Source organism: Malurus melanocephalus, unplaced genomic scaffold, assembly GCF_030028575.1.
Source record: "Malurus melanocephalus ecotype Western Australia unplaced genomic scaffold, MMel_1.1 scaffold_245, whole genome shotgun sequence".
NCBI lineage: Eukaryota > Metazoa > Chordata > Aves > Passeriformes > Maluridae > Malurus > Malurus melanocephalus.
The window spans coordinates 410,220-432,349 of NW_026623477.1; the positions used below are offsets into that span (position 1 = coordinate 410,220).

The 22,130-nt window shown below is 47.9% G+C and overlaps 1 protein-coding gene across 6 annotated transcripts in view; it reads right to left on the minus strand.

Annotated features, from left to right (window-relative positions):
- CADPS (calcium dependent secretion activator) overlaps positions 1-22,075 on the minus strand; it is a 202,989-nt gene extending 180,914 nt beyond the window's left edge. For 4 of the 6 annotated variants that reach the window (XM_057375341.1, XM_057375340.1, XM_057375339.1 and 1 more), the window contains exon 1: positions 21,934-22,074. In XM_057375341.1, the coding sequence (XP_057231324.1) occupies positions 21,934-21,999 (66 nt within the window). In that variant the 5' untranslated portion in view covers positions 22,000-22,074. Of the gene's footprint in view, positions 1-21,933 lie in introns of all 6 variants that reach the window. The other 2 variants (XM_057375338.1, XM_057375342.1) reach the window with 1 other exon arrangement.
- Positions 22,076-22,130: the final 55 nt, after the last annotated feature.

Below are 22,130 nucleotides of genomic sequence, written 5' to 3' on the forward strand. Positions count from 1 at the left end.
CCTCAGAGAAGATTTCATTCAGTGAGGGGAAAGCAATTACTGTTTCATTTGCAACCAGTTGCCTTCACAGGGTCTTAATCTATCAGAGCTGGAGGGTCCTGTCAGCCCCTGCACCTGCCTGGRCAGTTTTTGTGAGACAGGTTTAAAAGCACCTGCAGATACTCAAGGTTTTCAGCCCCTGTTTGAAGCAATTTTTCTCCTCCCAGCTGCTAYTGCTTTTATCTGACAGCATACACCCTGCTTGAAGAAAACAACTGGATATAATCCTAGATTAAAGGGATTGCAACACAGAATTAAATACAAGCCATACCCTTCAYAGGGTTTGCTGTCGTCATTCACTGAGCACAGAGCTCGGCCGTYTGGGAGGTGATCAGATGGTGGTAGCATTTCTGATATTCTCTACAGCTCCTGATTTTTCTAGGCAGGCATTTACATCTCCCCACAGAGATGGGAGGGAAAAAATTCACCTAAAATAAAAAAAAAACAAACAACCCAACAACAAACCAAGCAATCCTTGGTGTTTCCATATGTTGTTGCATTAAAATCCCTTTGAGATTTCACTTCAAAAACTAGCAACTAAAATCCAAATTCTCAGGACTCTGCATATGCCAGCCCTGTTGGAGCTGCTGCACCTCGCTGCTAGGAAGGTTTGTGGTCCTGCAACAACCAGAAACCAGAGGAAGGTAACTGGGGTTCAAATCAGACAAGAAAAAAAGTCCCAAGGAAAGGATATTCACTGTCTACTGCAGCAAGGACCAAACAGCAGAGTAATGCAAAAGCCCACCAGGAAATCTTTATGACTTTATCTTACGTCAGAAAAGACAGCATATACTTATATGCACAGCTGCATGCTTGGGGAAAAAAAAAAAAGGCACTTTAATCTTCTGCTTTTTCCAGCCTGGCAGCCAAAGCAGCTTGACACGATAAAGAGACTTGAGAGTTGTGAAAACTACATATTAAAAGGAGAAAATTTCTAACTGTCTTTCTCTTGTAAATTGTGGCAGCCAGAAAATCCAACCCTAAAATAAAGACGTGCCTGAAGGTAGCAATTTTACAATCAGCAACATAATGATTTGTATCACTGCTGTCATCTTTGTTGGGGAAAAGSAAGCCAGGTATTGTGATCATTAGCTTTTTGATACAGATGATATTTTTAAATGAGGAAAAACACATGCATTTTAATCAGGAACTGAACAAAATTGCCCCAAAACACCAACAGAAGAATCTGCAGCTCACGCCAAGATTTGGAAACGCAGGAGATGAATATTAAGGTGACAACATCAGCAGTTRTTCAACATCCTGAGCTGCTGCACATCCCCGGTACGAGCGTGGGAGCTCCCTCACCCTGGAACACACGATCCCACACCCTCCCCAAACACACATCCTCCTGCCACAGGCCTTGARCACAGCCTTGAAACTGGTCCCAGTTCCTCTGCAGCCCGTAGGTTTCCAGGAGCTGGTCTCACACAACAAGGTGTCACAGCTCCCATCCAGGATCTGGCTGCACACAGCCCTGGTGCTCCCCAGCTCCCACTGATGACAGGCACAGGGCAGAGTTGGGTCCCACTGAGCAACAGGAGAACCTGGTTCTTGTCTTAAAAAAGCAACCAAGAGTCAAGATGTTACTGCCTCTTTTCCCCAGAAAAGTTCCAGAAGCAAAGCCTGGCCTAGCTGGTACTGAGTTTAAGCTCCTGCTCATGCCTTGGTAGGCACACATGAAGTTGCCGGCGTACAAGACAGAGGAGGCTGCTGCTGTTGAAGGATTAAAAATCAGCTGAACTTGACCTTTAATGCAACAACGTGGCTTCTCATGCTTCCATTCCCCAGCGAAACCATAATCACATTTGTGGCTCAGCACCAGGAAACTGTTTTCAGAGACCAGTTAACATGCAGCCTTCCACAAAGCCTGTGCTGGTGCCCTTGCTGCTGTATCACCCAGCATGCTCAAGGAGCAGATTTGAAATTGGGACGCATTTGAAAGCCACAGAACATGCTGCAGATGACATCAGCAGCACATCAAACTTTGTTGAATGCAGAGCAAAACAGCAGAGAAAGCACTGAGAGTGCTCAGCTGGAATGGAAAGTCCTTGTACAGGAACTCCAAGCCAAACAACAAATCTCTGGTCACAAACACCAAGAGCTCAACACAGATGAAGAGGACAGAGATTACACCTAAAAGGTCAATTTCTGCCTCCTGTCCCCCCATATTTTAGTAGAATACAGGAAAGGKTCAGCCTGTAYTGGAGTAAGTTTTGTTTATAAATCCCACAAATACCACACAACACGGAATAAAACTCWYCTCCAGRRAAAAAGCTGTGTCACCTCCCAGATYCYRGCTTGCACTGACAGCCATGYAATCTCACCCTGTGTRCAGCAGTTTCAGACCTTCAGCAAGGATTCCTCAGCCTGACAGGGATGCACTGAATATGTCCAGCAGTCCAGCACTGTGCCATGACTGTGGCCAGCGTGGCTATAAGCCAGCAGCCGTTCTGCACCATTCACTCATGGRTCAGCACCCCTGCCTCTCAATCTGAGTATTTCTGGCCCTGTGCTCTGCAATACCTCCATGCTGCTTGCCCTCCCATGTTTGCCATTGAAAAGCGTTGATAACACCAGAAGTTGCASTGTTTTCTGAAAGCGACTCTAATTAAGTATGAAAGCAAGCCTAATTAAGTRTGGTCTGCTCTGTGAATCCCCTGGGAAGACAGAGGAATACCATCAACCCTTGCATGCAGCCATTCTCCTTTTGCCTGGTGTACCCAGCARCCCTGATCTGAGTGCCAGGACCTGGCCCTGCAGCCGTACTGAGCAACACAGGGCACGTGCCAGCAGAAGGTGCTGTGCAGTGAAGGGCTAAAACACTTCCCATCCTCCACACCCCACTGGGGAATGGGACTTTGCCATCCATCCTTCTGTCACCAAACCCTCCCCACCTCTGTTTAAATCACACCAGCACCCTCATGTCACCCATAGCTCATTTTTGAGGCTTTTCACGGAGCTGTAGGTACACAAAGCAGTCRGGATCAGGTCTGGAGCATCCCAGTGGCAGGGCCTTTTCCACAGCCAGGCAGTGAGCTCTTCCCTGCTCTCCTGTTTCATCTCTTGCATGACAGATAGCACAGATCCCACGTGCTCACCTGGGAATTCATCCTGCTCTGTGCAATGCCACTAACGACAAAAGCTAACAGCAAAACCTCCAGTGAGGCAAAGAGAGCCCGAGCACAGCCCCAGAACATTCATCTCTACAAACACGCTGCTCCACCTGAAGCTCAACACACATGGGGCACATTTAAATTTATTTTTCTTTAATTATGAATGAATGTGGGTTTTTCTGGTGTTTACTCCAGGGCAATAAAAACACATTCAAAATTATAAATCCCCCTGCAAAGMGCCATCACCAGTAGTTGCCCACCTTGACCACCTGGTTCAGTGCAAGTRCATGGAGATACAACTGAATGCCAAGAGCTGACAATTTTCTTGCCTGAAAGGAAGAATTTTCCTATGTTCTATCCTTACATTATACTGTATGCACTCTCAGTAGATGCCCACCTAAAACCCCTGCTTAAGTTACTTATTCTTTTGCACCTATTTATTAAACCATAGGTTGAAAAGCAAGGAGAAGAAACCCCACCCAGGAAGGGAACAATGTAAGGAAGGATTGTCTGGATTCATCAAGACAAATGATAATCATTACTCTGAGCTTGGGCTGCAATTGATTGGTTATAAATACACAGCACCAAAGGTACTAGGGCAAGGAAAGAGCTTTTTTGGAAAGGCACAGGAACAGACCCGAAAAGCAGAGTGCTCATGGCTCTCCAGCAGATAACACTAAGTGCCCACTGAAAATGGGAGATATTTTCCTGCTCGCACTGGACAGAAGGGAGAATGATATCATTAGAGCCCACATTGYGTCTCAAAGTCCTTGGAGGAAAGGGGAAGAGGTACTTCATATTTCTATAAAACAATTAGTATTGACAGAACGGACTATAATACAGCACTCAGACCAGAGGAGTAATTAACTACCCSGCAGCTTGCTCACTGGATGCAGATAGGAGGCAACGAGGCAGCAATTAGAGAGCAGAGAGGCAAGGCAGGCACATGGCTTTGCTCTAACGAGGTATTGACCCAGGAGCCCTCTGCTCAGGTGTCTGACGAGACATCCCGTGCCCCGTGCTGAGCACCAGAGCATCCCTGGCACAGCCGCTGGCATCTCCCGGGCACGGTGCACCGAGAGCTGGCGGCCAGCACCGATTTGGGAGCACCTTCTCTGCACAGGCTGTACTCAGCCTCCCTTCCCCTGGCCTTGCTTTCTCTGTGCCTTAAATAAGAGCGTGGCTATAAGCCAAGCAGAGAGCTCTGTCCACCGACAGCATCAGTGATGGAAAAGTACCACTGACAGGGGATGGTGCCTGCGAACTAAGCTGCAAGATGCCACATAGCGTCAAATGCTTTTCCACTGAAGCTCAAGGCAACTGGTTTCAGCACCTTTCTAATTTGCAAATCTCTGAATAATCCTGAAAATTGAAGCCTTGGGGAAAGCTGGGGCTCCTTGCACACTATTTTAGCCTGGTGAGGCTCAGATTTAAACATCTTTTTATTTTCGACATTCAGCAAAAAAAGGACATTAAGTGCCCAAACCTTCAGCATTTTTCTCCACAAAATCTAGAGGGACCATGGATCTGTTCATAAACAGCTACTCTTGGGTAGTCCTGATTGTACCTTATTTGTACCTCCTGGGGGAAGTGTCCCTGCACAGTTCAAAGTCCCTTCTTGTCTGGGGGTGAAGCAGAARCAAATGATATTTCTACTTCCAGATGAGCACCTTCCTCGCAGCCTCTCCTGAGCTCTCCTCTTCCCTCTCTCCCCTCTTTTGCCACAGGAGTTTCCCAGCTCTGGCTGGTGATGCCTCTCCACAGGCAGCCACAAACACACAGAAAACAGGTCCATGTAAAGCCAATGCATTTACAGCCGAGCGTTTACATCTGGCAAACAGCTCACGAGCTGGGCTGACATAAATGATGGAGTACGAGAAATAAAGCTCTTTCCTGCTGTGACGTTTTAAAACAATTCAGCAGGCTTTTCACACCAGGAAGAGCWGGGGCTGTGTGTGCAATGAGGAGTGAATGTGCTGCAGCTCTGTGCCTGGCTCCAGAGTCAGAAAATTATTCTGCAGCGATGCAAGCGACTGCTTCATTCCCAATATCCCTGAAACAAGGACAGAAACTGGACCAGCAAGGGTTTCACAAGGACACCMCACTCCTCTGGGTGTGGGTGCCAAGGCTCTGTAATGATGGAGGGCAGCAAAGGAACCAAAAGGCATCACTGGGCCACAGTGAGTACCAGAATCACTATGTCATTCTCKCTGGCCAGACCAAACTCTCACAGCACAGTAAATGGTTATTAAAGAAATGGATCTGAATTTGGAGGCAAATTCTAAATTCTGGATATTRAGACTCTGAATAAGCTGGCTAAGGAAAGCAAGGGTGACGCAGAGTCTGCTGCAAGCGGTGTAAGACATGAGACCTGCTGGGAGATGGCAGTTCAGCARYCAGACTTTCCAGAAAMCAAAGCTACAGAAACACCTTGGGGTCAAAGCCACGATTCCCCCCAGCCCATGCCAAACTTTGCCCAGTATTCAAGAGAGCAGCACTCCCCCTGCCACCTCCTCCTGAGAGTAAATCAAAGAGGGCAGTTGGAACAACCTCATGGATGCCAAGTACAGCATTAAGGTTTTGGACACAGGATTTGAAGGCAGGAGTCCTGATGAGCCTTTTGTCACCCTTCCYTACATGGGACAGAACACTCAGGTCAGTTTGCTGTCACTGTGTGCACGACCTCACTCATCTGAGCAGCAGCAGCACCCACTCCMAGGATTTCTGGTGGCAGGAACAGCACCATGTGCATCAGGAGGATACCAGGGAGGGAATAATGCATCTTCTAAAGAATATMACCGAGTCAAATAATCTCATCAGCTCTGGGGAATCCCGGCTTCTGAAGTCACTGCAGCTGAGGACAGTTCACAAAGCTGCTGCCACATGGGTGACAGAGCTACTTAACAGCAGAGCACTTTTTTTTTTTCTCTTCCCAAAATGCCATTGTCAATCCCAACACACTAGAATGAGAAACCCTTGTTTTCACAGGAATGTTCCACCAGTAACCACTGCCTTCCTGCAGCATTAACAAAATAAACCAGATCTTGTCCCCAATTAAAACAGTGATTTTTTGCTACTGACGAGTCACTGCTTTGCCTCACCTCAATGTCCCAGTTCATATGCAAAAGTGGTGCCTGTTTTCACAGCACAATTAATGCAGCAGCAGGTAACAGCCAACACACAACTCCTGCCAACACAAACATGCTGGTTTCATCTTGGGACCTGCTCCTCTGCTGATAGARCTCAATATTGCTCCACTAGCATCAATATGGAGAAAACACACCACAGATGAGTAAAAACTGACAGCAACWAACCAAAGCCCTGTGGTCCTGCTGCGAGAGTTGATAAATCATATTTAGATACCAAATAAGTGCTAAAGGAGAGGGAAAAGGAAGCCAGCAGTGTATGGAATAAAATTTGGCAGCTGCAATTCTCCTGCCAGAAAGGCAGTGGGGCAGGACCACAGGTGAATGGCATTGCTTGGACAGGCAGCTCTGAGGCACCCCATGCTACTTTACCGCAACACAGAGCTCTTCCCCACTCTCTCCTCATGCAGATGATTTTAGAAAGGGAAGAACTCAGGAATCATTACTGTGCCATAGCCCTGAAATACTTTCCTTGTGTAGGCAAGAAACYGCTCCCATCACAAAAGGCATAATTCCAGCGTGCATGTGCATGAATGCACAAGGTAAGAACTAAAAATAGAGGTACCCTATTTCCATGCATCGAGTCAGCAGGTACGGAAACAGCATAAACAGTGATTCAGCAGCAGCCCGCATGATGCAGGAGGTTGTTTCTTTGCCTCTGCCTCCCTGTTTGYAGCCCTCCCCACCTCTGCTGGGTTACCAAGGCCCAGCAACTCCCCAGAGCAATGCCCAGACCTGCCTTTTAAAAAAGAGCCCCAGCCCCACGGGGCCTGAGATCTGCCAGTCATGGGGAACGCACTGGCTCCCTGGGGAATGGGGTGATGTGAGGTGGCTGCAAATGCTCTTCACACAAAGTCCAGCTCTCAAGAACAGACATTTAGAGAATTTCTCTGTCTACAGAAGTTCTTCTAGTTCAAAGTCTACATGCTAACATAACTAAATGATTTTTAAACGAGATAAATATACAGTTCGCATTTTTGCTGTTTTTTTCATTAAGCTTCTCTGTTACATCTACAAATTGTTCTCATCCAAACTAGGTACAAAGAGGTGCACAATGTACAATTACAGTGTATGGCTACAATTTCTGGTACAAAGTAGTGCTGTGACTCCATAAACACCTCTGAAAAAATGCACAAGACGACACCAAGGACATTTTTTGAATCCTGTGAGATTTGTTACATAAACAGCTACGACCTTGTACCCATGGTTTCAACAGGGACAAGYTGGATTTTTTGCTAGTTCTCACTCCCAATCTTTTTCGTTAATGTTTGCTTGAGAAGTCAGAAGGAGATACAAGAAAAAGCAAATGAAGAGTAGAAATTTCATTTACATTTCATAAAACCATAGCTAATCTCTTCAAGCAGAAAGTAAAAAAAATACTTCAGTCTTCCCAGTGGCCAAGCGCTGTCATTCACCCTTTCAAAGCCAGCAAATCCTCTCAAGAATCCAGGTGAACAAATCCCTCCTCCAGTCCCTCAAGTCCTGGGACTAAAAATATCTTTGAAGGACTTTCTTGCACGTCTGTGACTTACCCCCACACCATTCCTAGACAGTGTAACTAACCAAGAACAATTAAACTGCTCCAGGATTTCAACTTAATCTCAGAATGTATTAAAGTCCTTTCTACTCTCACCTTGGCATACTTTGAAGTCTGGATGATTTGCATTTTGATGTCTAATTGAAATGAGGATTGCTGCCTGACAGGCCTTAATCTCCTCAAAAACATAGCTGTTCCTCTCTCCCCAAAGCAAGTATTTATCACAAGTTTCACCTTGAATATAGGTCATAGCTTAGCAAAGCAAGTAATCAGAGCTGCAAAAAAAACCAAACAAACCAGCATGAAGATTTTGTCTAGGTTAAAAAAAAAAAAAATTAAAAGCACATCTGCTCTCCTGAGCCGCAGCAAGGAAAGATTATTACCATTTGCATGAGGGTTATACAGCAAATGAAACAACTGGTTAAAGAAAAAAAAAAGAAGAGAAATCACTTATAAGTGTCATCTTTCATCATTAAATTTTAATAGGAAAACTACTGTGATTTGCTTAKTCTGAATATGTATGCAATGTAAAGAGACCATCTGACATCATCGAGGCATAACACCACAAGATAAATGGAGATGATTTGCCACGCTACTGGAGCAGCTGTAACTCCCTCCCAAACCTGCAGCAACCAAACAGCGAGGCAGCTGCTCCTGGCTGGCCACTGGCTCTTGTGCCTCTGGCTGAGAGGAAACAATCAGAGGTCTTATCTTCTCCTGTTCGTGTGGGCTTTAACAGAGGATAGCTGAGCTGCCATGCTACTTTAAATGCCCATCTCCTGCTAGTCACAGTTTGGTTGTCCCTGAAGCCTGAGCCATCACCAGATCACAAATATCTGCAGGCTGCCGTTTGCACTGAGAGCGCCCCAAGCAAGCGCAGCCAGAGCACATCCATATGCATCCTGAGAGAGCCCCTCAGGAGCAAAGCCTCGCTCCACAGACTCCCAGCAATGCAAAATCAGGCTCAGAACTCCATGCTGCCTTCCCTTCATCCAGCAATTGGGTTATGAGAGGGATCAGGATGAAGATTTTTCCTGTCCTGCTTCTGCATTACAGCGCGATTCTCCCTCCTGTGCCCTCCTCAAGGAGGGCAGCACCTGTGACAAGCTCAGGAAATGTCAGAGGAGCAGGCTGCAGGCAAGCCAGGCACTGCCCTGCCTATGGAAACAGCAGGCAGCCTGCTSTCCACCTGCCCAAATGCCAACAGGAGCAAAGGGTGCATGGCTGTTGTGCACAGAGCTGCTAAGATCTATATGGCCCCRTGTGTGTAAATTAAACATCGGCTCCTTCTATCATCAAATGTGTACAACTTGTAAGCATGAATTATGCAAGACTATTAACTGTCTTATTTTAAGAGGGAGCAGCTGTAGAAGCTGCTGGGAGGACACAGCAAGTCACGGAAGGGGCAGYTCCTGGTGCTCTGTGTCTGTGTCTGAGCCATAGCACGGCCACTCTCCCCAGGTCCAGCCCCAGCGCTGCCCCAGACCTGCACTAAACAATTAACTCAGCATCTCATAAGCTCTCACCATCTTCCAGTGCACTGTGGAGGAAGCAGAAATACTTTCACCACCTTCTTACTGATGGCAGCTTGAGAAAGAGCTGGATAATTGCATGAGTTTGTGAAGAAGTGAGCAGAGAGCTGAGCCTGTAACCCAGCCCAAGCTCAAATCCCCGTACCCAAACTGCAAAGCTCTGCCTTTGCTCTCACCTTTCACAAGGAACCTGAAACAGCAAACTCCTGCTGAGACTGAGGAGCTTCAGGCCCTTTTTCAGTTCRGTAATTTTGTTGTTGACTAATGAACCCTCACACTCAGGCAGAGCCCACAGATGAGGACGCCAGCCCAGAGTAACGCTGCACAGCCCGTGTCACAAGTGCCACCATGGCAGGGACCAGCCRCAGGCAGGGATGCTGGCTGGCAGCACGGAGCACTCACCCATCCTCAGYYCCAACCTGCACAGCACTGCAGGCTGCTGAACTCAGCCCTCCCTGAGCAGACAGCAGCCGTAACAGACATTGCTGAGGGCAAGCTCTGGCCATAAATTACCTATAGGGTGTGAAAGCTTTTGATACAGTTTTATATAAAACATTAATTCCTCTGGTCGATACGAATGYTGGTAGGACTGAATGGCAGGGTTGTACACAGCAAATAAGCATGTTGGAACATAAGAAGTGCTGAAAGGGGAGGCACAGATGGGTATTAAGAACAGTTTCATTCATTGTATATATCGTGGACTTGGAAGAACAAACATCAAACAGCATGATTACATTTACTGATGATTCAGATTTGTGTGGGCTCCTCAATACACAAGAGGAGGGCAAMAAAGTCCTGGACAACTGTGAGCAAGCAAGCACCTCGGGGGATAATTAAATTAATCTGAGCTATGGAAATGCCACACGACAAGGTTCAAACATAAAGCAAACAACATTGTAAAGGACTTTGTACTCAAGAGATTATATGAGACAAACACAGGCTACTGCCTGCCCCTGTGACCCAGCAGCGTTCTGGGTGCTGTACAACCCCATCAGCTGAAAACTGGTACAAAGCACTAAAAAGAGCAATCCTAGTGATGTCAGCTGTAGAGACTGTGGCTTCTCAGACTCCTGACCATTGCTCCCCATTTGGAAATCGTGTACTTGCCCCGAACTGCCTGGGCACCCTCACTGCACTGAACAGCCCTGTCCGCAGCAAAGCAGCTGCCTTAGAGACACCAAGACACCTTCCCAGAGCCATCGTGCCCAGCAAAGGGACAGCTGGCAGGGCATCACAGCAGGCACAGAGCCCCTGCCAGGGGAYAGGCCCCAGGAGCACATCAGAGCAAGACTGGGGAACACAAAGCATCTGGAGCAGCAACACAAGCGAGGACACAGGAGAAGTCAGAAGTGGCAGAGCTGCCCAAGGCCCTGGAGGCATGAAGATGCTAAATTTGATGAGGCTGAGGAAGGGAGCCAAAGGAGGAATAAATAGAGCTAATGAGAAAACAAGGCATGAGCATTCAAAAACCTTTAACACACTACTAAACAGCAATAAAAAGGCAATTAGAATTCTGAGATGCATGGAGGGTAATTGCATGCACTATAAATAGGTGGTGGGAAGACTGTCCTGCTCAGCAGGATCTGATTCACTTTTGGGGTGACTTCTGTGCAGAAAGGAATATTTTGGTATGCGACAGAAGCTGAGAGAAGGGAATTTACARAGAGATGAAATTACAGGAAGAATTTCTATCCCTCACATCCTGCTGCATGAAACATGCACCAAACAGGAGCTCTGCCACAGAGGCTTCAGAGGTCATAGTTTAAGGAACTCCAAATAAAAGCTCAGCAGCAGGGATGCAATGCAGCCYTAGGAAGAAACATCCATTTTACATCAGCATCTGGCACTGGAGTGAAGGCACTTCAGTGGGCTTTCACTATTGAAGGGGAAACCTAACAACACCCACGGAGCCCCCACCCTGCTCAGCTCATAACCCTTGCAACAGGCACATGTGCTTGCAACAGCACCTAACAACATGCAAAATCAAAAGTTTAAAAATGTAATTCATGTGCCAAATTCACTTTCCCCATCCTCCATCACACCACCGGCATGCTGCTTCTGTTAACTACCAGTGCCTCAGGCACGTTCCACTGCTCTGCTCTGCTCCTAATCCCCTCCCCAGGCTGGTGTAGCCCTCRAGGGGATGCTCACAGCTCAGCCGAGCAGGCTCATGGTAGCTGGTGCAAGAGCTGTTTTAAAACAGGCTCTCTGATGCCATTYCCTGCCCAGCCTTCCCAACCTACACCAGTTAGGCTGGAACAAATGCACCAACTGCCACTCTCTCTGCTGGGCACGTGACTCGGGCTCTGCGGGAATGTGTCATGAGAGATTCTAGGAAAGAAGGAGCCCTTGGAATAGATAAAACCCGTGAGACCCCAGCTGAAGGCAAGAGTAGGGTCTTTGGAGCAGAAGGTACCACTGAAGCCCAAGAGCCCATAAACAAGAAGAAATCATACCAGGCAGAACCTTGACCAACATAATCCACCGCTGCATGATCTGCTCAAGTCTTTTGAGGACACCACTTCTCTCTTGAGACAGCTAGAGGCTAGAAAAGTATTCCCCACCATCCCTGCATAGCCCTGGGCATACCTGATGCAGAGGAAATGGAGATGGAAAAGGAAAACACAGCCACACTTGAGAACAATCTGCAATCCCTCATCCCTGCCCCAGCTCCTTCAMAGGTACCCTTCCTGGGGCAGGAGGGTTTGCAGAATGAAGCACTGAACACCTGATAAAGGGAAGGAGCAAAGCTGATGCTTCCCAACTCCAAACTCCCTCAGCCAGGCCTGGTGCCCTTCCCAGCTCCCTGTTCTTTCCCCTCGCAGAGCATCGGCATCGATTCAAGCTCAGGAGCTGCTCTGCCCTCGCGACTGACTGAGCACACACAAGGTCTCTGCAGTCCCAACTCCAGCTAGCTCTTGGCTATGCACCAAAAACCAACCCCGTGCAGCTCAGACAGCTGCAYGTCCCCAGATAACAGCAGCAGATGGCTTGTGCCCAGAGGTCTCTCTGGCAGAGGGTGGTCTCTGGAGCTGGGGTGGGAGGCACAGCGCTGGTTTTTGCAGCGTGCACCGCTCTTGGGTCAGGCAGCCTTGCCCGTGGCTGACGGAGTGCTGGCTGTGTCCTTCCCTCCTCCTTGCACTGTCACCATGCAGGTAGCAAGGCAGCTGGCTCCTGCTGCGTCACCCCATTAGCTTCCTTCCGAGGCAGGGACGAGTCTGTCATCTCTGGTTGCAAGAAGAATGGGAGCAGTGTGCTAGGAAGGAAGGAAGTCAAGGGGTGGAGACAGCAAAAGCACACTCATCACGTGCAACATGCAAAGCATTTGTGCCCTCTTGCTGAATTAGCAAAAGGTATTTGTCATCTKAGAAGAAAACTGCCTTTTGCTTGCTGTTCTGTTTGTGTGATACCATATCACCTTCCAGCTGCCTAAATCCTCTGCTGCTGAGGTGTGGGAGGAGCTGACCCCCTGCCTGAGCACACCAGGCAAAGCAAAACCACCTCCTTGCAAAAGCTACAGCCCCTGGCAGCATCAGCAGCAGTCTGACAGGATGCTGGATGGCTGCACMTAATTGTTCCCAAATCATCCAGTATTTTCTGTGCCTCAAAGATAACACCTGAATGCTCCTTCCTTCCTTCCCAGCCCACACTGATCAGACAGGGACAGGGACACCGGAGGGGAGAACCAAATGGAACCACATGTCAAGGCTGGCCAGAGCAAGCCTAGAAATTTCTTCCCTAAGTTTCTTTGCAGTATTTAGGTTCACTTGGCCAACTGGCTGGACAGGACTCCTCCAAATCACTTATTGGGGTAAAGTTTGTTTTCAAGCAAAGCACCAGCTGGAAATCAGATGGGTGGGTGCCTTCTTGTTCCACCAACATCAGCGAGCACAAGGCTGTATTTAGGAGCATTTATTTTCCCTCTGACAACCAAGTATCAAAATCCAGACCCTTTATCTCACCAGGATGCACCAGCCAGCCACCTCATCCTCTCCTGTCCCAAACAGGAGTCTGTGTGTGTCAGCTGTGACACCCCAGGCTCTGAAAYGACCCTCATGCACACACCCGCATCCCTACCAATAAAGACAAATCACTGTTCCTCTCTTGAGGGGCTCCAGGGAAAGCAGAATTACTTATGATGCCCCCCTGTGCTGTGGAGGTGAGGAAAAACTTGTGTGTTGTGGCCACATGTTGGGGTGCTTAAGGCTGTAAAATCCTTCCACAGGATTGARGCCTTCTGCACCACAGGACAATGCCAACGTAGCATCCTCTGCCATGGTAACTTCACAAATTCCCCAGGGAAGGGGAAACGGTGTCCCACAGGAGCCTGTGAGCCTCGCACACCCCATCCATGGACTGAAAACCACACTGCAACTAACGGACAGCAGTGTTGCTACAAACTGACAGAATCTGCAAACTCCCAGCACCATCCTCCTCGCCAGCTCGGTGGATGCTCAGGATCAAATTCAAACGCTAGAACAGACACTGCTGATGCTCTTTACAAGGCAATCTGTGAGACTTTTTCAACAAGACTTTTCTTAACAAATAGATTATTCTATCAGTTGCCCCTCAAGGTGTGTGCCTGGAAAACAGCCTTTCCTCCCTGTCATTTTCCTCCCCTGCACCAAACAAGCAATTGGGAGCCAAACCACCCCCTTTTATCCCTGCTCCAAGGGATTGAACTGAGCCATTGCATGCCATGGTGCTGCAGCTGCTCTGGATACAAAGCTTTTTTCTCCCACAGAAGTACATCAGGCAACGACAACATCCAAAACGGGTCCTTCTTTTCCACTGTCAAAAAGGTTATTGAGTTTTCTCCCCAAGATTCTTCACCTGGCTGGAGACAAACAGTGAGCAATGGACTTACAGGGACAGGGTCACTCTGCTCCATGCTTGTACAGGATCAGATCAGTTCATAAATGCTAATCCTAAATCAKCAAGTGTGGATCTAAATCCCACACCAAAAGGGAGAGGAGGTGATCTGCAGGAGGTCTGCAGACAAAGCTAGATTTGAAGACTCTTCATTTTAGAAAATCAGAAAGCACCCTGCCATGGTGTGAATGTCACCCCAATTTAGCACACGAGCTCACAAAAGGCCRCTGCTGGACCATCAGCCTTTTTTGCCAGGGTATTTGTACAAATGCATTGTGGCATCAGCCCAAAGTCCTACCAAAGTCAATGGGGTTCTTTTGAGAACTGCACATCACATTGCCAGTCCCCAAAGATAAACACGCTGCAGCACCGTCATTAAAAAAAAATAAAAAAAATCCACCCTTCTGGCCAGGAAAAACATTATTAAATCTAGATTTCATTAAGTTTCTTCATCAAATATTAACATTTGGGTACAGGGAGACGCCCATGAGGGTCACTACACACCTGCCASTACCAAAAGTCCAAGCTCTTAACCCTACTGGGAAGTAGACAGACAGGTTTTGAACTACGACAACTACAAACACAGCATCACTTACCCCAAGCTGGATAAATATTTGCATGACATTTTGACTCAGGTGTTTAAATTCTATGAAACGTTTGACTTTATCAGCCTGAACCACAGACAAACAATACCAAATATTATCATTAAAAGCACCTTTTCAAACAACAATTTCAAAAGGTTAACATCAAATACTCAGTGACTGCACTTTATGTCCAGTTTTAAGAATGAAGCCCACGCAATTCAGAGGAAAATCYGGTTGAAGCAACCCAAATATCCTGTATCCACAAATAACTTCTTCCTAAGCAAGTGCCAGGTTAGGATGCTCTATGGATTTTTGTCAGTACCTACAAGGTAATGACACAGAGAGCCCTCCAGAACCTTCCATCTCTTGCATCTCCCCTTTCCCACCCTCATGAAAAGGCAGCTGGACCCTATGCTGGATCTCGTGTCATGCCCTTCAAGAAGGATGGCCCAGTTCTGACCCACTGGGAGCTGGTGGTACCCCCTGCATAAGGAGCATCCAAGGGGAGGAGACAATTCTGCTCTAAAGAGCTGGGCAGGGAGGTGGCACCTTCCTTTGGACCTCACCCTGTTTGATTTCCAGAAACAGATGACCTTTGAGGGGCCATCCATCAAATCCCACCCATCCTCCTGAGTGGCAAACAGAGAGAAGCTGCTCACCACCAGGGAACATCCCCTTGTCCACTCTTTTAAGAGAACTCTACTGTTTTAATTAAACTTAATTCACAAAGACAAACTAAAATATGTGATTTCCAGAGATCACTTTGTGGGTGAACTCCTGGCACTGCTGAAGCCACTAGCTGGATTCACATCAACACCTTCCAAGCAACAGCTTTATTGATCATATTGATTGGTCTTAACACACTGATCAAGTTCCCATAATTAAATAGAAATAGGATGTTTATCTGGTACCACCCTGGACTACAGCACTGCCAGTAGCTCTGGGGTTTGTATACACACACTGCTAATAGCAGAGTTGTGATGGCTGGGCTGCTACTGCTGAACRAACTAAAAACAAATTAATTATTTCTCCAGCTGACAAAGAATTGCATAGGGAGAWGACTTGCCGAGCACTTTCCACTTAGGTGAACGGCGAACAAGTGACTCACCATCCAGCAGAAGGATTACAAGTTGTGCAAGAGGCAAAGTGCTTCGGGKAGAGTGTCTAGACTATGCAAAGCAAGGCCATAAATTACACCTTTTGGAAACCATGGGCTTTAGCAGGGCTTGGAGCTGCATGATCTGATAAGTCTTCTCCACTCTTAGTTCATAACACTTCAGCCCAACAGGTGCCACCCACAATAATTGAAATGTCACGCTATGGATCAGAACTGCAAAGTTTTAAAACAGCCAAAGATCAAGCTCACAGCCTATTTAATTACCTGTTTCACAATTCAATAAGCTACAAGTACATAAATAGCCAAAGTATGACAAATATTTAATATCTCCTAGAATTAAATTAAGATAAGGCACTGGCAAAATAAATGATAAGTGTTTTAACTGARAATAACCATTTTCTGCAGATTCCARGCAATTTGAGCACAATAATCACATTCTGCACTCYGCACTGCTAAGGTACACAGCATCTCAGATGTGCCASACCTTCCTCCTCACTGTGATGCTCTGCAAGCAGGCTCACCTTCCCTCTGGGCTTGGCACAGAGCTGGGGACAGCCCCAGCTAAAAGCCCAGCCATGCACAAAGCTCTCATTTGATGGTGACAATGGCTTGTGCCCACACTGAGCCATCCAAGTGGTGAAACCAGCCCTCAACTACTTTTCTAAGTTTGTATAGGCATAGCAGTAATAATTATCCTGCAAGCTTTGCTGCAACTACAGAGCTGCACAAGAGGTCTGGAGAGTGCCTGGACCTTGCATCTCGTTCTTCAACAGCATTAGACAGCAACTGAGGAACAGATAGAAAACAAGYAGAGCATCGTCTTTACCTCTCCTGCCCTGCAGAGCTGAGGAAAACAAAAATYTCCAAGGGTTTCTTGGGGCTAGCAGAGCAGAATCTGACCACGAAAACAAATTCCTCCAGCAGAAAGCTGCTAAAACAAGTCCCAACGCCACCTGAGTCAGGGTCTGTCCCAGAAGAACAATGTGTAAGTGGTTTTATGAGAGAACTTGTGTAAATATGGCATGAGAGTAGCAAGCCAACCTGTGACAGGGAAGAAGTATGTGCTTATCTGGAAGGCTGCACTAGCTTTAGTATGTTCCTAACTGTTGTAGCATCTGTGTGCCTGCTGAAATGGCAGAATTTCAGTATTTTAGGATGCATCATAACCAATTTAACAGTTTCTGACCCCTCACACCTGTTCTGCATTAAGCACTGTGCTTAAATCAATCACCATTCAGCAAAGCACAAGCTTAAGCGCTCTGCTGAATTTGACTGAGAATTTTGCTAATGCACCYGACGTCATCCCACAGGCTTACACAGGGACCCAAATCATGAGCCACTTCTCCCAGGAGTAGCCCTGGGTAATCTGCAACTAAGCTGGAACTTTTTTCATCCCACATTTATCCCACTGGGAACTGATTTACTCTCCTGCCTGCCTACTCCCTTGTTCTGCAGAAAGGCAAACAGGCAATGCCAACCACGACTGCAGTGATGTCTGACCTAATGTGCTCCCCACATTTTATCCCCTAACAAGTTCTTCCTGCTGCCCCTTTCCCAATGARTGTTTTCAGTTTATGCTGTTTTGAAGGGGCAAACACTGATTCCAGGGCTGTGCTGTGCCTTTTGACAGTCGTGCTGGGGAAGTATTTAGCAAGAGGTACAACCCTTGGTTTGCATCACTACAGACACACACCTTGTCCAACATCCCCAGGCTGCCAGCTGAGCTCTCCTCCCAAAAGCTTCAGACAGTTGGGATCAAGTGGGAAGAGACACCAAGCACGSCTGCTCGTCTGAACTCTACTTCCAACAAATCAGCGTGAGCTAGAGAAAAGACTACATATATCCTGGGCAAGCAATTACCAAGCTCAGTGCCATCTGCAGTAATAAAACACGTTGTTCTGAGAGCAATGGAGCTGGCAAAGCCACTTTCCTCCTGAGCTGCATCGTGAGGCTGGWGCCTTCCGTGTCCAGCAATATTGTAAGCTCTGACTGGAGTTTTGCCTCCACATTCAGTAAGCTCAGATTCCCCAATGTCTAGTAAGGGCTGCCCACACACCTACCTTCCTCCCACCGGGGGCAGATGATAAAAATGAATTTCCTCTGCTTTCACAAAGCTTTTCAGGGATGAGTATCTTGCAGATCACTGTCTGCATCTCAAATGTGCCTGGAATTCAGTGGTGGCTTAAAAAAGAAACCGAAGTGGGAAGTAAGACAGCACAGGCAGGTATCTAATAAGCCTTTTTCCTTTTCCCTTAGGAAATACTGCTAGTGAGATGTAAATAAAAGAACTTACAGGTAGACATCACAGATGTGTAGTTACTCAAGTGAAGTCTTACCCCATAAACATCAAGATAAACTCAAAGCAGAGACGCAGACTTAAACACACTGATCTAAAAAGCTATTTTTACTCTGTTGCTGAAATTTCTGGTGTGTCAGGATAAGAAAAAATACCAGTTCTGAGTGGCACCTGCTTAAATTCATCTGGAAATCTGAAACAGTTTGCTGCTGGTGTAAACAAATAACGCTGTCATGCCCACATGCAGCAAATACCCAGCGACACCATCCATTCACACTGTTCCRCTGYTCTCTTCGCTCTCTCGTATATGTTCTAATTTATCAAACAGCAGGTAATTACCTCTGTGGTGCAACAGCACCTTAACTACACAGTTCCCTTTTTTTCCAAGGCGGTTTGTGAGTGCTGCAGAGCACCAGGCTGCATTTTGCAGCTCCCGAGCACTGCACACAGGTRTGTGGCTGCACAACCAGCACCCGCTGTGCCAGTGCATTCACAGCACCAAACATGCAGCCCCCAGGGCTCYGGGCACCAGCCAGCTCTGACAGGACCAGCAGCAGCACTGCAGGACCAAGGAGAGAGGATTACACACCTCAGAGGAGGTACCACAGGGACCTACAGCCCAGGCAAGAACTTCAGTGCTACTGCCATAACAAAATCAGTGCTTTCTTGTCTGAGAAAACTGCAAAGAAGGTGAAGCTATAGAAGCTGYCCAGGCTTTGTGACACAGCCCATCCCAGCTGTGGTCTTCTTTAATCAGGTAACCCAAGCCAGGAAACCACTCTGCAGGGCAACAGCTTCACTGCCTCACTGCTTCACTGCCTCACGACCCCCTGCCTGGGCCGTGCTCGAGGTGGCAGCATCTCCTGTGCTACAGGGCAGAGCTGTGAGCCAGGTGACACCAAACCTCWTCCTTCTTCCAGCACTGGGACAGGTCACCAGCCCTCACCACTGCAGTTTTGCCCAGACACCCCTGTGTGGCAGCTCAGAGATGTGGTGTGGGTGTGAGCTCTGAGCAGCCTGGTGTGAAGCCAGGTCCCCTCACCTGGGCAGAGACCCAGAGAGGCTCCCAGACCCCTGTCTGGAGGCAGTGACTGCAGATGGGCACGGTCAGGGCCTGACATCTCCAGAGATCCACACATGCAGTGGATTGAGCAGCTCCTTCTGCAGCCTCTCTGTCCAGCACCACTGGGAAAGGTGGGAGCGTGGTCCTGCACACCAGCCTGCAGACTGCAAAGGACAATGCTTGGGGGTCTTCTGCTCCCCATTTCTTCAAGGATGATACACTTGCCTGTCAAACAGCAGTCTGTGCAGCTGGAGAGGCCAATGGCGCAAGGAAAAGGAAGCAGTTTATCCTTCCTCTGCTGATGAGCAAACTGACCCAACAACCCCATTAGAGCAGCACCAAAACCCAGTTTTCTCTCAACTTTCCATTAAGAAGCAAAACACATTTATTCCACTCTGATGAGCCTTGAGCACCTGGTATTTTCATCATTCCCAACCAATACACTGCAGCTGAAGCTCAAGAGGGAACAAATCCCACACCTTCACTCTATCGTCCCMCTCCAGCCAGAGGAGGAAAGGTGCACTTTCCCAGAGGGATTTGTGAGGAAAGCAAAGCACAGGAGCACATTAAATTCAGCAACAAACTCCAGGCTCTGGAAGCCCTTTAATTGACTTCAATAGGAGCCACGACTAAAAAAAATAGGCAAGGATCTATCCCAGCATGACAACTGAATACGGGGATACAGAGAAGACAAAAACCCAGAATTCATTCACCCTTAAAAGGATAAATTAAATTTGACATATGCTATCGTGTTAAATTTAGCCTTCCCAATTCCACTTTACTGCTAAGTTTGAGGGGATATGGTCAGCCCCCAAGACACACTTATTTTAGCTATGTTAATAAGTCAGACACGCTTCCCTATCTTCTTTATTTCACAGAGAATGGATTATTTCCTCCCAAGATCCTGTATAACTTCCACATACCCTTGAGTATTGCTGCCAGGTTGTAATTTTTCTCATTACTCCTCATTTCTTTGTTTCACCTGCACTTTATTCCCYGCCTTTTCTCTTTYCTTTSTCTCTTGTCCTTTCACAGTGAACTATTTTGACTCCAGGGACTATAAACTGTCCTTCCCGGTCACTCTTCTCTGGAGTGCTAAGATGCTGCATGCTCTTTTGGATAAGCTACTTGTCTATTTCAGTTCACTTTCACGTGAGAAACAATTGCAGGACTTATTTGGTTTTATTTCTGTGAAACTAACCATAACGTAAATTTCATCATCCTTCTCTAACATAGAGAAGCTGCATGGGAAACAAAAGCCAAGACAACTTTGGAAATTCACAATCTGTTGAAAAGGGTTGGTAGGCAAAAAGAACAGACAAAAGAAACTCCAAACCTGGCTACAATTTCAGCTATGTACTTTGCTCAGCAGACAAAAGCAGATCATTCAACCTTCCAGCAACACCAGATTGTCCTATATTGCCTTTAAACTACATGATACAGTACGGATACACTTTCCTACCTCCGTATGTTGCAATGACTAATAATAGTGCTGTGCTGTAGCAGAACTGAATGTCGTTTGCATCAATACATCCAGGAGTCTGCCTGAATTGTAAAGGTCATTTGTGAGCACGGTATCAAGGCTAAAACTGCAGTCTAAGAAACTCAACAGAAAATGGTGACAAAAAATCGGCCAGCTGTTCCAGAGAGCTACATTATATCGCAAACCTAACTCTGGCTGCCACAGGGAAAAAGTTGGCCACATTTGACTGAAAGACTCCTGTGTCCACGTCCAGGAGAAACTTAGTTTCTGCCCTGGCCCATGAGCTTGTGCCTGAGAGGAGAAACCAGCTCCAGGATGGCTCCTGGAGATGGGGAGCCCAGGAGAAGCGCTCCTGCCCAGTCTCTGCTTGGAACAGCACACGGCCCTGCTGTGGTGACGCACTTGGGGAGAAGAGTCAGGACTGTGGCAGAGACTTCATCACAAACCTCTGCTGCCGCATTCCGCCGGGAAGCCGGTCTCGGGGAGCTCGCCACACATAAACACTTGGAAGAAGTTGAAAGGAGACTCAGCAACTCCCCAAGTCAGTGCCAGCACTCCCAGTTAAGCAAACTTTTCAGTAAGCATGGAGTTGCGGAGTCCCTTTGCAGGAGGCAACAGCACGCGCCTGGTGTTTTCCAGCAACATAACCCATTTCTCTCCTTTCGACAACCTTTAGATGGCCAACATCCCAAACTTCCCGAATCACAATGTTGCGTAACTAGAAGCAATGATATATGTCACCGCGCCGGCTCTGTGTGGGAAACCGTGTCGGGGAGCAGCAGGGAGGGTGACAAGGGGTCAGGGGGCTYCCCCGAGCCCCGGCACAGGGCTGGTGCCGGCAAAGCGCACCACGTGGGCCCAAGGTGCCCTGTGCCGGGAGTGCCCTTGGGGTGCCCGGGCAAATGCAGGCCTGGGGAGCAGCAGGAGAGGCGAGGAGTGGGCTGGCATGCAGGCAGAGGGGTATCCAGGGGAGCGTGCAGCGGGGTGGGTGAACAGGGGATGGGTAAGCAGGGGGCAGGCGGGTGGGCGGATGGCAGGGGATGGGAGGGCACGGGCAGGCAGGGAGCAGCCGAGCTGGGTGATGGAGAGGAGAGGCCGGGCCCGGCCGGCAGGGCAGAACCGGGCAGGGCAGGGCACGGCATGGCAGGTACCTTCTGCTGCCGGCGGGCCATGTCGGTGGGCTGCTTGGCGTTGAAGGGGTAGGCGATGCAGCGCATGACGAAGACGTAGAGCTGCAGCTTCTTCTTCCTCTCCTCCTCCTCCCGCTGCAGCCGCTCCAGCTCGTCCTTCTCCTTCTCGCTGGCCACCGAGGGGCTGGGGCTGGCGGGCCGCGCCGCGCTGCCGCCGC